Here is an 18,492-nt window from a genome sequence, read left to right as displayed (position 1 = left end):
TGCGGTGGCTGGACCGGCTGAGCTGGTTGTTTATGTTACTTTGTCAGTTGTCGCCGCCCCGAAAGCACTGATCCTCCTCCACGGTGCATTATGCCTTGCATAAGGCCTTGGCCCGATCTTGGGCCTTCGTGGGCTATTGTGATAGTAATAATTGTAGAAATATTAACGAATTTCTTTACGAGGGTGGCTGAATGTTTGCTTCAATTGTTGGGGATTTATCCTACACCAATATCATAAAAAGTTAAAAACCGTGTCGAACATCAACTCGGACAAAAAACTATAACTGTTTACTAATTCAACTAATGGGTCATCAATCCACCACATGTCCAACCACTTCACCAGTTTTACGATTCAACCGGCCGGCCGACACGCTCCGACTTTTAGTGTCCTACCACCGGTTTAAAAAATAATGTGGGTAAAGAAATAAAATTCAGCATATTACTTATTTAATACATTTTAATTAGCGTTATGTTGTTTAATGTTTGCAAATGGTGGGACCCCCTTCGTGCCCCCTCTATAAAGTTCTTTTGCAGTTTTGCTACGTTTTTAAAAATAAAAAAAATAAAAAAGCCAAAACAAAAGAGAAGCTCACTGAAACCAACACAATTTTCCAACATTGTACAATGAACAACAAAGGTTTACAAAAATAAAAATAAATAAAAAGGTCAGATTTTTATGCTACTCAAGACTGAATCAAACAGACAGTCAAGTATAAATGAATTACCGAATAAAACCTGGCATTACTCAGGAACTCCAGGATGTTTAACCAGAATTAATGAGACAAGGAAATTTTAACTCTTCGCATAAGAACTTCTCATACGATACATATCTTATGCTGATCTGATTGGTTTGATACTGACAACAACACGTCTCCGCAAGCTCCATTCAATTCATCCCTGCATACAGATTGGGAATATGAAGATAACCATCAGAGGCTTTCACTGATCTTTATATTTTGTAGAAAGATTTTGCTATTATAGAAAGAGAAACACATTGCTGAACACATTCCATAAGAGTATAAGACAATAGCTAAACTTGTGGAAAACCAACGGCCCATGGAAGATAACAATGATAGAATGCATTGCCGCACCCAATTGGATGACTATGGGAGTGACTATTTGTGCAAAAACAGAGAGAAAACAACAAATGCCCATACGTTAACACATGTCTACATATATACATACATGCATAAATACATACTGACAGACCAACCTAACACATGACTAATAACTACACAGAGACGAGCGCTACTTGTGACAGTACATCTCTTCAAACTATCCATCCTAGATGGATGACCGAATGCAAGGGTAGTACATTTGTTGACAAGGAAGGACAAGATAGTCAACATATGCCATACATAACCAATAAAACTACTTGAGTGACAATTCTAGAGTGAGGCCAACTAAAACAAACAGTATGATGTTCTAAGAAACCATATTTAGACAAAGGTTAGACAGCACTAGGAGCAGAAATATTAAAGAACTACAACATTCTAACCTGTTGCTTCTTCTTCTTTGGCCTCCTCTTCCTTCGTGGTTTGTGCGCATCAGAGTTGGAACTTAGATTACTACTGTGACTTGTCCTTGAACTTGAAGAACCACCTGCTCTAAAGGAAGACCCAGATCTGCTATTTGAAGCATTGCCAGTTGTAGAAACTTCTGCCCTACGTATTGAGGAATTTCTGCTCGATGATGGCCCAAACCTTGATAGAGGACGTGCTGAATTTGCAAAGGAATTGGAAGATGACCGAGGAGGAGGCATTAGAGCTCTAGCAGAAATCTGCCTCTATAAAGACAATTTAAAAATGAGTGAAAGAAAACATGCGGGTAAGAATGCTTAACAGCTGTAAGACTTCTCTTAATAAAGATAGCTGCAAATTTTGCTCCTAGAGCAATGTAATGCTCAAATTAGACATTTAGACATATATCTCACCTGATTTCTTTCATCACTTGACATGCCAGATGCTGCTTTGCCAGAAGTACTAGAAGCCTGTTCCCTGTGAAACAAATAATCAAATTCAAATACACCTTTATCAGAAAGGGAAAGTTCATAAGTTATGAATTTACTCTGGCATTATATAAATAAGATCAAAAAGGAGGCATGGTCCATGATTAATTGCCAAGGAGAGAGCTTGCAGCAATGAATTCAGAATAGGAAACTCCTAATTCAATCTATTAAAGTGCCAACTACATCACATACTCGCTTTTAAAAGAACTTTTATATGCTCAGACAATACGACAGCTTACTCCATTATAAATTAATAAATATAAGAGCAAACTACGAAGAAAATGCAAATACAGTCCTCAGATCACAACCAATAAACCACAACCATCAAATAAGAAATATAGTTCCTGAAACTTGCATCTTCCCTATAAAAATATATACCTTGTACTCTTGTCAGTCCACTCGTCATCTGCATCTGCTTCATCACTTGAGCTTCCTGTTACGAAGAAATCATCCTCACTCTCCAGAAGCCCATCATCCTCACTCCCTGTCTCTGTCGGGGATTCCAAAAAAAACAGCAGATATATTAAGGATAAGTTAGTGTGAAGACTTAGAGTACAAGACAATAATGCAGAGTTCACACACCCCAAACCAACAGTTTAAATCAATAATTGCTTTCTTTTAATACATCTTTGCCTATTAAGCCAGGCAATTCATAATTACCCCAGAAATAATTATTTCTCTTTTAAGAACCAAATTTTATGTGAAGGATTGAAAAGTTTTTACTCAAAATTTCACTTCTACACATCTCATTCATGTTATTTCAATATCCATAAAAAAAAATTAAAAAAAAAAACTGCAACCTTTTAGTCAAGGAGGAATTTGGTATTTGACCCCAAGAAATTTTCTTAGAAAAGATCAGAGAAAAGTAATTAGAATGAGCCACAAACCTATAAATCTCACAGCGAACTTAACAATACAAGTTCACCGATTGCCATCAACCAAATTCCCCTAGTTCAGATAAAAGAAAGAGTGTTTCCAAAATATACTGAAACCAACTAAATCTCTACAATCTAATTGCACAAATGACAAAACCCTCAACATCAATATGCCATCCCTCTTTGTTCTTAAGTATTCTGTATAAACGTAAAACAGAGACAAAGGGCGAGTCAAGAATGGAATGAAAGCCAACCAGGTCCAAACAATCAAGCTGTCAATAATAGCAACAAAAGGATCTGATTCTCAAACTCTGCCAGAAACCATAATCTTCCTCAAACTCTGCTAGATATCAATCATATCATATCATAATCTTCCTCAAACACTGTTAAGTACATGCTTATCGAGATGGTTCACTTGCCTGTCTAACAATATCAACCTTATCAATTACTATTGATTTTTAAACCTTACATTCTTCATAAAATTTTCAATAGTTCAAAAAAGATTCACCAAATTATAATAGCAGTGCTTCGTTACTGATATAGCTAGGTATACTCGATCATGAAGCCCCAGGAGACATCAGAGTACAAGCCCAAGTCTACCGGCTATCAACCATACACCAATCATTTTAAAACTGCTGATTCACAATGTATTAGCTTTCTGCTACTGACACGAGTTATTTTTGTTTCCTTTAGAAGCAGCGCTTGACTTGTGATTATAATTAGCCCAAACTAATTTGTGTTTACGTCATTTACAGATTTTGGGATTAGATTTTGTTATGGACTTATAGATAACATCCAGCAATCTGTGTCTATATCAGGGAGTGACAGCAAGTGTATCCACTAATATGTAAAATAAGTTTATTTATAGAATGCAACAAGGCAAAATTCAGTAAAGAAATAAAGCAAGGAGAAGAATAGAATACCTTCTAAATCCTTCCCACTGGCTGCAGCACCAATTAAATTAGCTTTTATCTGCTTACGCAGTTTGTTTCTCCTGTCAACTATATCCAAGTCATCACCTCCAGTAAATAAAGATACATACTTCTCATTCTTGGGGAAAAACTGCAATTTTAAATGAAACATGTCAACTAGGCCTATAATTCTCATAAGATTCGAAAATGTCTAGTTCATGTCAAAGTTGTTTGTGGTACATGCCCTATCATTGAGAAATTGATAAAACAATATAAAAATAAATATGTAGAACTTGATGAACAGTAGCTCACCCTGACATATTCAAGATCTTCTTTCAACTTAGAGAGTTGATCAGCAAGCTCTGCGTCTTGTCCCTGGCCAGAAGAAGTACGTTGTAGTTTCTCCAAACGTCTTATTCTTCTTTCTATTTTTCTTCTCTCTATAATTCATAATGAGTCAGCTCACCCAGGTCTAACAAAATGTACATTTCACATCATAAGAAAGTTCCAAGAGGTAAACACGTTAGTAAGATATGAATGTACCATGAAACTTAATCCTTAGATCTCGTCGGAATATTTTTCCCAGATGAGAGTGGATTTCATGCTGCTTCTTGATCCCTGCTAACTTTTTTTCTTGCGCCTCTCTAACTTCAGGTGGAAGATCCTTAAAGAGACAACAACGAGTCAGAATTTATTGGGCAACAACAATATGACTACATGCCCTACCCACCCCAAACTCCTCTCCCAAAAAAAGAAGACACACAAAAACCCCCAAAAATAAAATAAAATAAAACTAAAATAAAAGGATAAATAAGGAAATTAGATGAGTTCCCAGCTAATAATCTCAAAATATTAAATGGAGCAGGAATAAAGACTTGCAATCAAGAATTGACGGCATCAACATCACCTTGCAAAAATTTTGCACTCCTCGTCTCACGAAGTCCACAAATTCTGATATATATTTTTTGAAAGATGAAATTAATTTTATCGATGACGGGTAACAAAAAGAAGATGTCCCCTATATGCAGACACAAAAATCTACCCCTGTAGAGTATCTACAATCCAAAGCGTCTGTTAACATATTATTCCATTCAGAAAAGAGATCATATCAAACAACAAGCATTCATTAGCCTCTCTATAGTCAGATTACTAATTAAACGAGAATGTAACCATGTATCCTTTATAAAGCTTAGATTTAATTTTAAATTTTACTAATTCTACAGCCACAAATATATGTTTGAACTAGCGAAAGAGAAAAAGAGAAACTATAAATCCAACGTTTCCCCTTTCATGTTCTTGTGATCATCATCACTGCAAGAACTAGTCCCAGCATTAATTCATTCCGCATACTGGCTGTTGTCGGGTTTCTCAGTCGCTCAATGCCGCCTCACAGACATTCTACTTCTACCACATCATAAACCCTCTATTTTTAAACAATTTCACAGTAATGGACATGTATGTATTTAATCTTCCCAAATAGCTACTACAAATTACAAATCAACCGTCAACGGGACCTTGAACAGGTAGACTCCGTAAAACCCCACCCCCTCGCTACGAGTTTATCCAAAATTGTATCAAATGCTACAGGAGAACATAAAACCATGGAAAGCGGGGGGAGGGAAGGGGTTCCAGTACCTTACGGAGCAACCGCTGGATGGAACGAATCTGATTCTTGAAGGAGACGGACTTCGATTTCTTCTCTACTCCTCCTCGCCGTCCCAGGGGTTTCTTGCGCTCTGCCACCCGCCGCTTGCCGTATCCGCCATGAGCCATGGCTTCTTCTGCCTCCTAAAAAAATTCAATCCAACAAATTATTTTGGTAAATTTCCGACGGCAATGATATATTTATTGCTTCTTTGTCTTCTACTGTGCTATTAAAGCTTCGCTGTGGGGCTTTGTGGGCCCGACGGACGTGAAACCGATGATGTGCCAATCGGGCCCCTCCACCTTTTTCTTTTATTTACCTTTCAGTTTTGTCCCTGATTGCCTGAAATAATTAATAAAATAAAAAAAACAATTTTAAGTCACAAAATAAAGTCAATTAGATTTTAATTCTTCGTAATAATTCAGAGGAAATATTGTTTTTGCTAATCTAATTCCCAGAATTTCGCTCGAATCTTCCTCTTGGTTCTTCAATTGGGGACAAAATTGATATATTTACATGCATTCCTGCATGATGAATTGTGCTACTCATCACCTTTGCTTCAAAAATTTTCCGAGAAAGTATAAAGTTATGTTTGATTGCCACTTTAATCAAAGAATGATAATGGGTATTACACTACTTTATTACCACTCTTATGTTAGGTTGATTTTGGAAGCATTGTAATAGGATGGTTCTTACTTTGTTGGTGATAATGGTCATTCCCACCTTACCCTATGAATAGTCATTCTCCTCATGGGAATTGTAACTATTGCATTTTTACTATTATACCCTTATTAATAAAAGGTATAAATCAACAAACATTTCATTGTCATTCTATCTCACACATATTTTGCATACCAAAAATAATATTATAATTATACTTATTGGAATATATTTTCTTTAAAAATTATATTACATTTTAAAATCTTAAAATATATATAATAATATTTTAAAAATATTATAATATAAATGTTTTTATCATATTATATTTTAAAATATATAAAACATATATAATAATATTTTTAAAAATAAAAAATAGAAATATTTTAATCATATAATATTTTAAAATTTATGAAGAAATAAGGATATTTTAATCAAAAAATAATTTATTCCTATTCCATTCCAACAAATATTTTGCATACCAAACGTTGTAATCCATCAATAAATATTTCTACCACAAAACGGAAACTAGTCCAAACTTTGTTAGATTTTGGCTAAAGTACTTATGAGGCAGTTTCTTAAACATTACAATATATCATCAATCAAAGCCCATAAACAATTAAAACGGTGGGGCAAAATTGATGAAATAGATACTGTACAAATTTAAAGTATGATGGGTTGCTCTCCTTCAAGTTCAGATATAACAATTAAAGAGTCTGTCAATTGAAGGGAGAGAGGTTCGGATTTTGGAACTGGGTTAATAACCTGTAATAGCAAATAGTATAGTAAGGTATCAATCAGATATTTTCAGCAAAACTCTTCAGAGCCAAATCTAAGGTTTTATACCTTCTTGTTGTCTTTCACATAACCTATGGCCACTTCTCTCCGTAAATACGCCCTTTCAGTAAGCTCGGAGAACGATGGATTCTCCCCTTCTTTCATATAAAGGTTAATGTCCTGTAAGAAGAAACAACAGGTAAAATATATATAGTGGGTTACTTCTTAGCTATACTAATACTTTCCAAGATCAAGGGTTGCCAGTACCAATTTTTTCTAGTTTCGATAACTATGTAAAAGTGATTCTATTAGATTTACTTCTCAGCCTCTTTTGATGAAAGAAAATCCCTTCTTGCCAAATATGATTAGTTAAAACTTGTAGAGGAATTGTAACAACATGCTATGTTCCATAGCATGACCAAATAAGATTTTTGCTAATGAAACTCAAGAAAGGATCAAACTTTAAGCGCTGCGCTACCCTATCATTAGTCCTCTAATGGCAAACCAAAGACTGATAGAAGTATCTTAAGGACTACCCATCTGGATAAAACTAAGGGGGATAAATCAGGAGTTACCTTCACATATATTTCATCACCCTCTGCATTCAGAATGTCTTTCCACACTTCATTCAATTCGCTGTTCTCTGCCACTGTAATATTCAACAGTTATTACCCTGTATATACGAGCACAGCAATAATTAAAACACAGGTTAGCACGAGAGTAGAAAAATAGACCTTGAGCTGTTACAAGGCTCATTACTTCTTCTACCGCAATGTAAGTCAGGGACGGTTTGATTCTTGTTATCTGCAAAGAGTACAGAAGTTCAACAAAATGACGAATGTTTATGTAACAAACAAGTTGGCTGAAGAATATAGTACTTGTTTGCCCAATTTTGAATCAACAATCTCGGCAACTAGATTTTGCACCTGCAAAACATTCTTCATCTTAGTTTAATTTTGAAATTACTGAATTCAAAAGTCATTCTTCATAATCAGAAATGAGGATTTTGCAATGGGCCGGCCCACCTATTCTACTAGAACCAGACTCACATTTATTCCAAGTGTATTGCAGATACTTTCAGCAAGAAGAAGAGAATAAGCTGAATGCTTGTCTGCCCTGGACGGATCTGAAAAATGAACTGTTAATACAAGATAACCTTCAACAACTAAAACATCACACATCTTTACCTCCAAGAAGCCATTCTCGATCAGATACAACAGCAATTGACAAGGGAATATTCGCTCCTTTATTGAAGGAATTTTGCATATTCACAATGGTTTTCTTTAAGGTGTCATAGTTCATGGGGTTTCCAATCTGCATCATATGGAAAGAACTTAAACTCACATGGAAACAGAAAAGAATTTCCAGGGGAGCAAATAACATGCTCTGGATGGAGTGAGAGAGTACCCTGTGGAAAACCGTAATGTTTTTAAGTTCGCCTTTTTCAGCAACATCTCTTGAACTGTTTCTCTCATCTAATGCTACATCTGATAATATTTCCTGCATGTGCATGGAGTCCAATGTTAAAAACTGTGTGCATAAGAACATGAAAGTTACGAAAAATTAAATCTAGAGTTTCAAAAGTCAATCTGATGTCAATTTACTGGTGACTGGACCACAGTAAAACCCCCGTATCGATAACTAAAGATTTCAGCAATCTGGCTAAAATGATCAAAAAGAAGATGCCGGAGCCACAAGCTTTGGCTGACAATCCAAGTACTCTTCGGATGACATCCAATCAGCGGGTGACTAACCTAAATATCTATTTACTATTATGTATGATTTCTCTAAACTGGTAATTTTTTTTTGCTCAAGTCTTTTACCTTTTGGCCTTTGTTCTAATTTATTTCTTAATAAAAGAACTATATACTGGATTACTGATCACTTCATGACTGAAAAAAAAAAATCTTCAGCACGCACCTATGAGGAAAGTGGAGATATAGGCAGTCTAATTTAGTACACCTCAATTGTGATAAGATGACAAATTTCCATCATTCTAATTCTATCAACTCATAACATAGATAAGAGGCAGTATGAAGGTGTCAATAGAAAGAACATACAATTACACTGCCAGGTCCAAGATAATTATCATACTCTTCAATCATTTCTACCATGTCTGGTCGCCACCCAAGCAAAAGAATGCATTCTGTTGGTCCTTGACTCCAATCTGATGCCTGTATTGAACAGGATAACAATTCAGACTTGAATTACCAAAAGCATATTGTTTAACTCTGCAAAAATTTGTACCTTTGACCCCGGTTTGTCGGGGCGTTTAACTGTATTTTCAAGTCGTGTTTTTTTAAAATCTGCATCATGATTTGTATCCCCGTGGTTTTCTGGAACTTTCAGGTCAGAAATAGTAATTCCTTCGGCAGCATTAGAGTATCCAACTAGTGGTAAACTTTCCCCATGAATAGGTCCAATGAACAATACCTACATGATGACAGCAGTACACTGTCAGGAAGTGCATATGTAGGATTACGGAAGAAAGACTAAGACTAAACAATTAGTTAAGCTGAACATTTTGAAATAATATTGGTGAGAGATCAGAAATTGGACTTCAAGTTTTTTATAAAGTTGAATCCATTGAACAAAGAGAAGATGTCTCATTCAACAGTGGGTTTTACCATGACTTTGAGAAGAATAGGAAAGAATTTATGAGAGTTAATGAAGACGCAGTTTATTGTTTGCTCTCCACTCCCCAGAATAACAAAGTCGGCCAACAAATTAGTTTCCACTGTCTGTATCTATTCTCCCACAGACTATTTTTCCCTTTATTTCTGTCATCATTTCAGTATCTAAAGAAGAGGAAGAATTGAACTCTTCGAGCGCCCTCCCCCACCCGCCCTTCTAAACCCAGAACACTATTCAAGCACTCAACATCCACATTTCAGTTAAAAACAGGCACCAGATACTGCTTTACTATGAGAATCAGCTGCATCATTTGAGAGATGTTGGCTAGTGCTGCTTGGCCATTCTAATTAAAGTCTTGCACCACTAACAATTTACAGCATACATTTTTATTATAACAGTCTTCATAACAAGTAATCTCCTTTATCTTCCTTTGGGATCAAGAAGATGCAAATTTCTTACAGTGAACACTCATCAGGAGCATTTGATCAGACAATTTGAAGCAACATACATAATAACAATAACTATCTAAGTACTTATAGAGGAGCAGTTCAGGTTACTCTTTCCAAAATGTTTTATAATTGAGCAATAAGAACTGGTACATAAAGAAACCAGTTCAGCGTTATTTTTCCAGTATGTTGCATAACTGTACTACTCGTGCTATCTCATATATATAACTATGCAACGCCAATAGGTAGAGAAAGAAACCAGTTAAATTTGTCATTTTCAATATATAGCACGATTACGCATATGCTATCTCTTCCTTTTATTTCCCATGTGTTATAATATGGTATAATATTAACTTGGAATCAGAGCGAGAGGTCTTGGGTTCAAATCTTAGCAACCGCAATTTAAACCCCCAATTTATTGTTGCCCCAAGTGTGAGCCTTTGTGAGAGCCTTAGTGTGTGCCTCCTTTATTGTGCACGTGTTGGGCCATCGGATTGTCCAGCCCACACGTGAGAGGGAGTGTTAGAATATGTTAAAAATGATGTGAAATGCCCCAACCCAACAAGTTAACTTATTGGTTTGAATGACAAAGTAACTAATCTTAACCCCATGCATTTGTGTGCGTGGAATTGGGATAGTAAAAACCGAAATTTCTCCAATGCTTTTTTTAAAGTTGTGTAGAGAATAGTTATCCATACAGTCAATTAGACACACTTCCAGGGTTTTCCTCATCATATATATTCATGCAAGCTTTTGATCTTGCTAAACGCCATTAAGGTGGTGGTCTTTTTCTCTATTTCAAACAAGAAAAGAAAACAGTAAGTATCTCAATAAACATATGCGCATACTTTGTCATTTTCCTGCAGGACTTCATTGTCATTTGGATGAAAGTAAATCTTCCCATTCCGATAAAGGCCACAAACAACTATCTGCAATGATAACCATTTCAAGTAAGATATCAACATCACAAGACTGCATGAATTCCACAAGCAGAAATTACATTAGACAGCTGTATCACCTCTTGAAACCCACGTCTTAGCTGCCTATACCTTGTTCCCTCTAGTTTAGGAAAACTGCAAAGATTAAATATGTTTTCTGCAAAGAGTAAACAGTATACAAATCAGTCTTCTCGTATACAAGAAATCAATAAAAAATGCACCACTGATCCTGATACTGACCCTGATGGATTTAACCAGCGGGCTATCATTCCTTTACTACGAATTGGTTTCTTAAACAAAGAAATCCAATATTAAAAAAAGAAAAAAGAAATCTGAGATCAAAGCCTTGTAAAGTTTCAGAGGAGTGAGATGTTTAAGTGCTAGTTATTTGAAAATGTTAGCTAAACAACATAATACAAAGCAGAATTGGGTGCAAATGAAACACTGAAGTCGGTTTTTTCTTGTTGTCGGAATGTGAGAGAGATCCTGGGAATGACAGCGGAATCTCAATATCAGTTCCTAAGTTAGTTTGGCATGGATGTGAAAGAGATTGTTGGGGGTACCTTTTCACTATTAAAAACAGAGTCTCAAGCAGGGTTTTTGCGGAAGAAAGATTTCATTTATCTACCTCTGGAGCAAGCAACCTAATAACAACATTGATGGAGAATTCACATATTACTTTGATAATTAAGCAGGTGTCTGTATATCTTTATAAGCCCCTTTTGCAGAGAGCATTGAGCAAATAACTTGGATGCACCATTTTCAACCGGCGCTACATTCAATCCTGAAATTGACTTTAAGAGTTCACAAGTTTTGGAGTTTGAAACCTGCATTTTGAAGGACAAAAAAAATCAAATTCACTTTATGCATAGTAAGAATTATGAACCATTTTAAAGTATCCAAGACTAACACACCTCAACAATGGTAGGGACTAATTCCATATTTGAAATAGGTTGAAGAGCCAGGACAGATAGAAATGCATCAGTATCAACTTCATACCTGATCAATTGTAGATTTGAAACCAACATACATCTCTTCAGAAGTAGTTATAAGTACTTATGTGGGTAGAAAACCAATAGAATTATAATGCACCAGCAAGAATATTTCTAATTCACAATTGCTGTAAATCATATGTCCTCAGAGCCAACATCCCTTTGGCCTTCCCTGCATTTTTGCAGATGATTCTGGGTATAACTAATACTTGCATAGGCAACTACGGTTATTATTGAGTCACAGTCACCGCCATTCATCTCTCAAATGGCTGTTAACGACCAACTTCGCAATAATACATATATTCTATCATATGTTTTCTAATTTGCCACGTAATATGTTAACCCTTCTGGGTCATAAAATAAAAAAGGAATTACTTGATTAACAAGCCTGCGGTGGTCAAAGTGCGTTGTAAAGGAAACCATATGAGACAGCGAGAAATTGCATAAGGTCAGACCTTATTAAAGCTTATATATAAGACTCCCATAATATTTAAAAAAACTTGGGCAGCCAAAAACATTGACGTATGGTAAAAAAGCAAGAATCAAAAACGTATGGTAAAAAAGTAAAAGCATCAAATATTTCTGATATAAATACATTAAAAATCATCGGTGTTGAGCATTTTTCTTTAATTGTTAAACTTTTTGCATCATTAAGGGCGAGCATGGAAATAACTGATATCTCATTTAAAAATGAGCCAAATGACACCCATTACTATGAGAAATTAATCTAAACATGTCTTTCCCTTCATCTCATTCCTGGAAACAACCACTCCACATATTATGCAAGGGAAAGATATGCGTACATCTGCATGTCCCCGACCTTACCTATTGTGGGAGCCTTGTGTATGGGAGTTGCTTATCTTTTATGTCTTTTGCTTCTAAAAGTAACTTCACGAATGTCAATCTGAAGAGAAAGTTTCAATACATCTTGGGACGGACATTCACCTCTCCTATTTGACAATCAATCATCATAATCAAAACTTTACTTTCACATGAATTCGCAAAGGAATTAGTCACCATTTGTTCCAATATAAAGCTACCATCTCTGTTTTAATTACTCCCACCTATGTCTTCTCTGGCCTCCATGTCCTACTTGAATTTTATTATCTTTTGGCATCAAAGCACCAGCATCTCTACATAGTACATGTTCGAAACTTTCATTTACACCTTTACATCATTGTCTTTGATAACAGCCTTGTACCGAGCGTCACTAGCAATTTTACTGCTCCTATGGTAAACTTGGAGTTCAAAGCCATCTCATAGTACTCAGCAACAAAATAGCTTCAATATACCTCCAGACTTAAAGATTATTGACAATAAAAGGTAAAACTGACCAACTGAAAGTAAGAATAAAGAAAATAAGATTTGCAAGTTGATCAAGCTCTTACCGATCCCCCTTTGTTGGAAGTATAATTATGGAACGTGCCTTATTGGCCGCAGCTCTTTCAAATGATTTTGTCAAGCTAAGACTGCAGCTGAATGAGTGAAAGCATAAAATGTAAGAAGTGGAAGCAAATATAAGGGTTTTGTTGAGTTTCATAATGACAATGCCTTAATGTAATGAAAGAGATTTTACTATGCATATAGTATTTACAATTTGAGAGCAGGCAACTTTTCTGACGTATTAACAAATCTAAAGGTTTGTTGAACAACTCTCTCATACACATACAACTTACCTCTTCGTAAGGACATCAATATGGTTTAAATCTTTGCAGATATTTTCAGCTAGCTTGTTCATCTGCTTCCTTGGAAGGTCAGACATAAGAAGTATTTTCTGCCTCCTATAAACACATGCACGTGTAAATTGAAATCAATCACAGAAGATATTTCTATATCCAATGCTGAAACGCCAAACATATGGCAGTATGAGAACCTATTACCTAGCTGTAGCAGTGCCTAAGCGAACGGAAAACTCATGATATTTGTTTAACTGCTTCAGTATGAAAGTCAGATGACTGTTTATTCCACAGATAATAATATGGTCAGTCTCCACAACTTGCATATGAACCCCTTCCCTGAGCTTTTGCATAGTATTCTGCCCACACAAGAGTCTTATGGACGCCAGTTGCAAATAAGTGAGCTTTAGTATGTAACTCAGTAAGTAGCATTTCTTTCAAAAACCTACCTTGAACTGCTCTGTCATTGTGCTCAATAGTTTAGAGTAGAACAGTATTCCCCATATAGCAAGAATAAAACCAATAACACGCTCAATTCGTGTTCTTTGCTGCAGACCAACATATGTATATGGTTCTTAGTGCTTATAATCCTGTTTTTGAAAGAGAATATCAACCAAGCGAAAAAAACTGAGAAAATTTATGGAAAATCACACTTCTAGATGTGTCTCTGATGAACAAAGACATGCCCAAGCTTCCCAGAGGCAGTCCTCCAGAGAATGAGTATGACCCCTGCATCATGCAACATATGAGAGATCCAGATGAGCAAACAAGAATGAGCCTATCATGCATCAAGAGTAAATTAAGGGGAAAAAAACCAATTACCAATAGACCAATGCAATATAAGAAAGATTGCAAGTTACCTGAACTTTTTGAAAAGAAAACCCCCTATGACAACAAAAGAGAAGCATGATATAAGGAGCACTAAAGAAAACCTAGAAACAAAGTAAAACAAATGAATCAGCAAATGAAGGCTAACATAAGGAGAATTTTCAATTTTCAGAAAGAAATTTACGAAGCATACGCGAAATGTGAAAGCTGCATATGGAAACCAATATGGATAGTTTTCCAGGTTGACAGGCATAATTTAGCTACAAGTAATTCTATTGTTAATGCTGACTTAAATGGCACAGATATCAGATATCAATATGTAGATCATTGCTCATTAACATCTGTTTAGGGAAGATAATAATGTTTTATCATTAAGATCAGACCTTCTTTCTAAGCCTTTCTTTTTTGATAAGTCATGCTTTTTTTCATTATTATTACCATGAAAGGAGATGCGAACCTTGCCTTGGTTTGAGTCCGAAGGAGTAGGCTTCCACTAGGACAAGAGCTTCTTGTTTCCATTTTTCTAAGTCTAATTCATATGCAAACGAACTGAAACTAAAGCCGATGCTGATCGCATTCTAGAGTCTACCCCGAGACTGGAACCCTAAAAGACAATTAAAACCTGGCACTGCCATTCCTTGAAGAGCTGCCAAGTCTTATCACATTCCCAGATGAGGAAAGTTCATAAAAAGTAGTAAAAGCCAAAACAATCCCTAGAAAATCTTCAAAGCACATTAAAAAAATAACAGGAACCTTTTAAACTTAATTACACATCTATGTTCAAGGAAAAACAATATAATGTCATTATGCTTTAAACTATAACTACATTGTATTGATGATATGATGTCATTCAGATAACGTTTAGTCTAGACTTCAATTAAATGACACAGGCAAACCAAAACATTTGATAAATAGATTAACTAATTTCTTAAGATCAAGAAAGAAGAAAATGAAATACTTTGCTTACGTGGAAACATTTCTTTCAAGTTGGATGTCATATAAATATGATAACCGTGCAAGGCTCCATCTAATATCTTGAATTGAAGGCACGGAAATATCCAACTTTAGAGGCCCGGGTTTATTCAAAGAATTAGATATACAAGCAAAAGATGAACTTGAAGCCCCAAAACTCTCAACTACACAAGGAAGCAACTCTTGGACCATCCTTGCCAATGAATTTACTAAACTTAATCGCATAAATTTGAGTAGGAAGTGCAATGACACGGATCCAATAGCAAGATTAGATAGGTGAACCTGCCAACACAAGAGATTACACTAATACACTCTCAACTGATGATAACAGATTGTTTACTTTTTTCTTTATCTGCAGTTACTTGTTCAAGTTAATGCTCACCTGGTAACTACTGAACTGGTTCAATTTAAAGAATTTGACAGTCAAATCATTTGAAACATCCACACATGCACTACAATCCATCTTACTCCCTGCCCTCTGAGAACTAGCATCCCATTTCGCTGCAGGAAGAGATACAAACAGACCAAAAAAAATAAAATTTATGGAATACGACAAGGAATTTAACTGTAGCAACCACGGAACTAGTAGTTAAAATTTAAACCATTATCCAGAAATCGATGTGAGGGACATCGTAACTGCAGCAGTGGCCTTGACACACCTTACTCAGCAACAAACATACAGCTAAAGTGCATAGTACATTAGGGCTAAATCCCTAGCCCGTCAATATTGGAATTAAGTTCAGAGATCTGCTGAACACTTGTAGCTATATATTATGGTCAGCATGGAGGAAAAACAGGCATCAGTACACGCAGAAGCCAGAATAAAAACAAAATAAGAGTAAATCAAATCAAGAAGTGGTGAATACAGCCCAATCCAATAGAGCAAACAAAGAGAACCTCAAATATTTATTAACTTGGAATTCAATTTAACAAACAGAGTTTATACATTGAAGATATATAGGATCACCAAAAAGAACATATTCCTTGACATTTAATCTCTTGGTTTAAAGTTAGTAAGCTGACCTCCATTGTGTACCCTGAATTTACTTGCACGAAAAGCCGAAGACCTATTCCACCAAAAGCCACATGGCATTAGATTCCTGAAAAGTTTTATTTCACGGCGAAGCTCTCGTAATACGAGCTATAGAGTAAATACACGGCATTAGACTCCAATCACTCAATAAACGTTTAAGAAGAAGTAGAATAAGAAGAAACGATCAAGAAGTCCGTCGGAAACTGATCCGGAGAAACACCATTTCTAAATTCATGCAAACGAAGCGGCCGAAACATACTGAAGAGTAATGAATTGAATGTGCATGAATGAATGAAGTGCGAGGAAAACAGAAGAATACCTCATCGTCGGGGGAACTCGAGGTGGTAGAAGACATGGCTGCGAGCTCTGCAACTGAGTCAGTAGCATGGCGTCTTTTCAGAAGCGACGGTTCAATGTTCAACAGATGAGTATAATTTTTTTTTTTTGTGAGGGAAAAGGGGGAGAAAAATCGTAGGAGCCGGGGCAGATTTGGAATATTAATTTCAGCATGCCGAAAACGTGACACACCAAGACAAAAGGGATAATATTGAAGCGATTTGTATGGCTGGCTGTCACTTTCAATTTCTATTACATGAGCCACTGATCACTAGGATGGAACATTTTTATTTTATTTTATTTTTTTTATAAAAAATTTAAACCTCAACACTTGATTCTCTAATAACAAATGTTACATTTAACCGTTTAGGGTCACGTTAACAGTTTAGGAATTTACAAAATCGAAGAACAAACACCAAACTAACACCGGATAACACCGAGATGTACCCATATAACACTATCTCCGGCTAAACTTGAACAAGATTCTTGGTTTCCCATTCATCAAAAAAAGACGTATCTCCATCAGATCTAGAAATCTCATCACTGTGCACCACATATGCGTCGGTAAAACACACCTCATAATCAGTGTTATAAGGAATCCACGATAGCTAGATGAGAAGAACATGATTTCATTACCATAGGAGATCGTGTGGTGAAAAAACCTCATTTCCGTAGAAGACAGTGCGATGAAACCTTATGTATTCTTTATTGTAGATTAGATTTACCAACTAGCAACAAATCAGAAAAAACTAAAAGAAGAAACTATAAAAGGTGTCCTCTTCCTTGGAAAAGAACATTTTTAATTAATTGATATTTTTTAATTTCGCGATATGGATGGAGATGGCAAAAAAAAAATGGGTGATATATATAATTTTTATATTTTTGTTTTTATATTTGTTATTTCGTAAGAGAACTCATTGCTATAAATTATTTGACACAGACCTTATTCAACACTGTCATGCAACGATAGTCGAGCAACGTGTTTTATGTGTATGTGTTTTTTTTTCCAACTAGTTTGTTTTCTTCCATATGCAGAGTCCTATCACTGTCTTTAGTTCTTTACTCGTGCATTGAAAGGTCTGTTAGATGAGAAATAAGTGGACAAACTAAATAATTGCATGCTAAAGTCACAAACAATATATGTCTACCATGGTAGGCCTTTTTTCAAGGATCTAAGCAAGCAATGGCAACAGTCATTACATTCATCAATCCATGGAAGTCTCTTCATTCCCATCCGGAATTCCATCAATTTTTGCCAACAAAACCTTTCCCTCTCCATCCACAGCCTAGCTCCTTGCCCGATACAATTAGTTCAACCAAAACCACCCCAAATGAGAAAACATCCATTTTTGCCCGATACAAGTTCCAACTTCCAACAATGTGCATTGTAATGGCATTGCATCCTGATAATTTTGTCAGTCCAGAGTTTGCTATTTTAATCCTCATGCTTGAATCTAATAGAATGTTGCTGCTTTTGATGTCCTTGTGCACAACTTGTGGCCTTGTGTGCTCATGGATGTATTGCAGACTGATAAGTATCAACAAATACTAGACCCCCAAAATGAGGGAACAATTGTATAATTGATCTTGATTGTGTAGGTTTGGAGTGCTGGTTTGCTGGTTTATGAAGTGCAGGTTGCTGGCAGAGCAGGAGGTGTCCGGACAGGTTATGTCCAGACACCCAACAAAGTGTCCGGACAGATGAATCCCAGATCGTGCAGTTTTTTGACAGAGGACAATCTATCCTCTTATACATCTTAGTAAC

At 35.9% G+C, this 18,492-nt stretch overlaps 2 protein-coding genes across 3 annotated transcripts; both read right to left on the bottom strand.

Moving 5' to 3' along the window:
* Positions 1-588: 588 nt before the first annotated feature.
* LOC120013643 (rRNA-processing protein EFG1) lies at positions 589-5,626 on the bottom strand. Of its 2 annotated transcripts, none has more exons than XM_038865637.1 (8): positions 5,429-5,626; positions 4,337-4,457; positions 4,106-4,233; positions 3,806-3,944; positions 2,386-2,497; positions 1,933-1,996; positions 1,498-1,779; positions 589-896 (listed from the first exon to the last, which is right to left on the bottom strand). In XM_038865637.1, exons 1-8 carry the CDS (start codon positions 5,564-5,566, stop codon positions 891-893), a joined length of 990 nt encoding a protein of 329 aa, XP_038721565.1. In that variant the 5' UTR covers positions 5,567-5,626; the 3' UTR covers positions 589-890. The 2 variants fall into 2 exon arrangements, with proteins under 2 accessions (XP_038721565.1, XP_038721489.1); XM_038865561.1 differs by having other exon boundaries at positions 1,498-1,785; positions 5,429-5,625.
* A 998-nt stretch (positions 5,627-6,624) lies between these two features.
* LOC119981064 (putative ion channel POLLUX-like 2) lies at positions 6,625-16,811 on the bottom strand. The gene is made up of 24 exons (XM_038824079.1): positions 16,711-16,811; positions 16,382-16,499; positions 15,741-15,859; positions 15,354-15,640; positions 14,419-14,490; positions 14,212-14,287; positions 14,008-14,106; positions 13,763-13,917; positions 13,559-13,663; positions 13,271-13,357; positions 11,805-11,889; positions 11,570-11,717; positions 10,971-11,047; positions 10,801-10,881; positions 9,120-9,305; positions 8,933-9,046; positions 8,280-8,372; positions 8,060-8,186; positions 7,922-7,998; positions 7,751-7,798; positions 7,607-7,676; positions 7,448-7,521; positions 6,942-7,052; positions 6,625-6,860 (listed from the first exon to the last, which is right to left on the bottom strand). Exons 1-24 carry the CDS (start codon positions 16,744-16,746, stop codon positions 6,759-6,761), a joined length of 2,547 nt encoding a protein of 848 aa, XP_038680007.1. The 5' UTR covers positions 16,747-16,811; the 3' UTR covers positions 6,625-6,758.
* Between the last annotated feature and the right edge of the window lie 1,681 nt (positions 16,812-18,492).

The sequence above is a fragment of the Tripterygium wilfordii genome, chromosome 1 (genome assembly GCF_013401445.1).
Source record: "Tripterygium wilfordii isolate XIE 37 chromosome 1, ASM1340144v1, whole genome shotgun sequence".
NCBI lineage: Eukaryota > Viridiplantae > Streptophyta > Magnoliopsida > Celastrales > Celastraceae > Tripterygium > Tripterygium wilfordii.
Note: the sequence above shows the minus strand (reverse complement) of the source record. Positions and strands in the feature narration are given on the sequence as shown.

Coding starts and splice junctions, on each gene's coding strand:
- LOC119981064 (XM_038824079.1), bottom strand. CDS start 16,746: ATGTCTTCTACCACCTCGAGTTCCCCCGACGATGAG. Junction 13,664..13,762: donor TTAGGCACTGCTACAGCTAG/GTAATAGGTTCT, acceptor ATGTGTTTATAG/GAGGCAGAAAATACTTCTTA. Junction 7,799..7,921: donor GCAATACACTTGGAATAAAT/GTGAGTCTGGTT, acceptor AATGTTTTGCAG/GTGCAAAATCTAGTTGCCGA.
- LOC120013643 (XM_038865561.1), bottom strand. CDS start 5,566: ATGGCTCATGGCGGATACGGCAAGCGGCGGGTGGCAGAGCGCAAGAAA. Junction 2,498..3,805: donor CAGTGGGAAGGATTTAGAAG/GTATTCTATTCT, acceptor AATCCCCGACAG/AGACAGGGAGTGAGGATGAT. Junction 1,997..2,385: donor TGGACTGACAAGAGTACAAG/GTATATATTTTT, acceptor TTTGTTTCACAG/GGAACAGGCTTCTAGTACTT.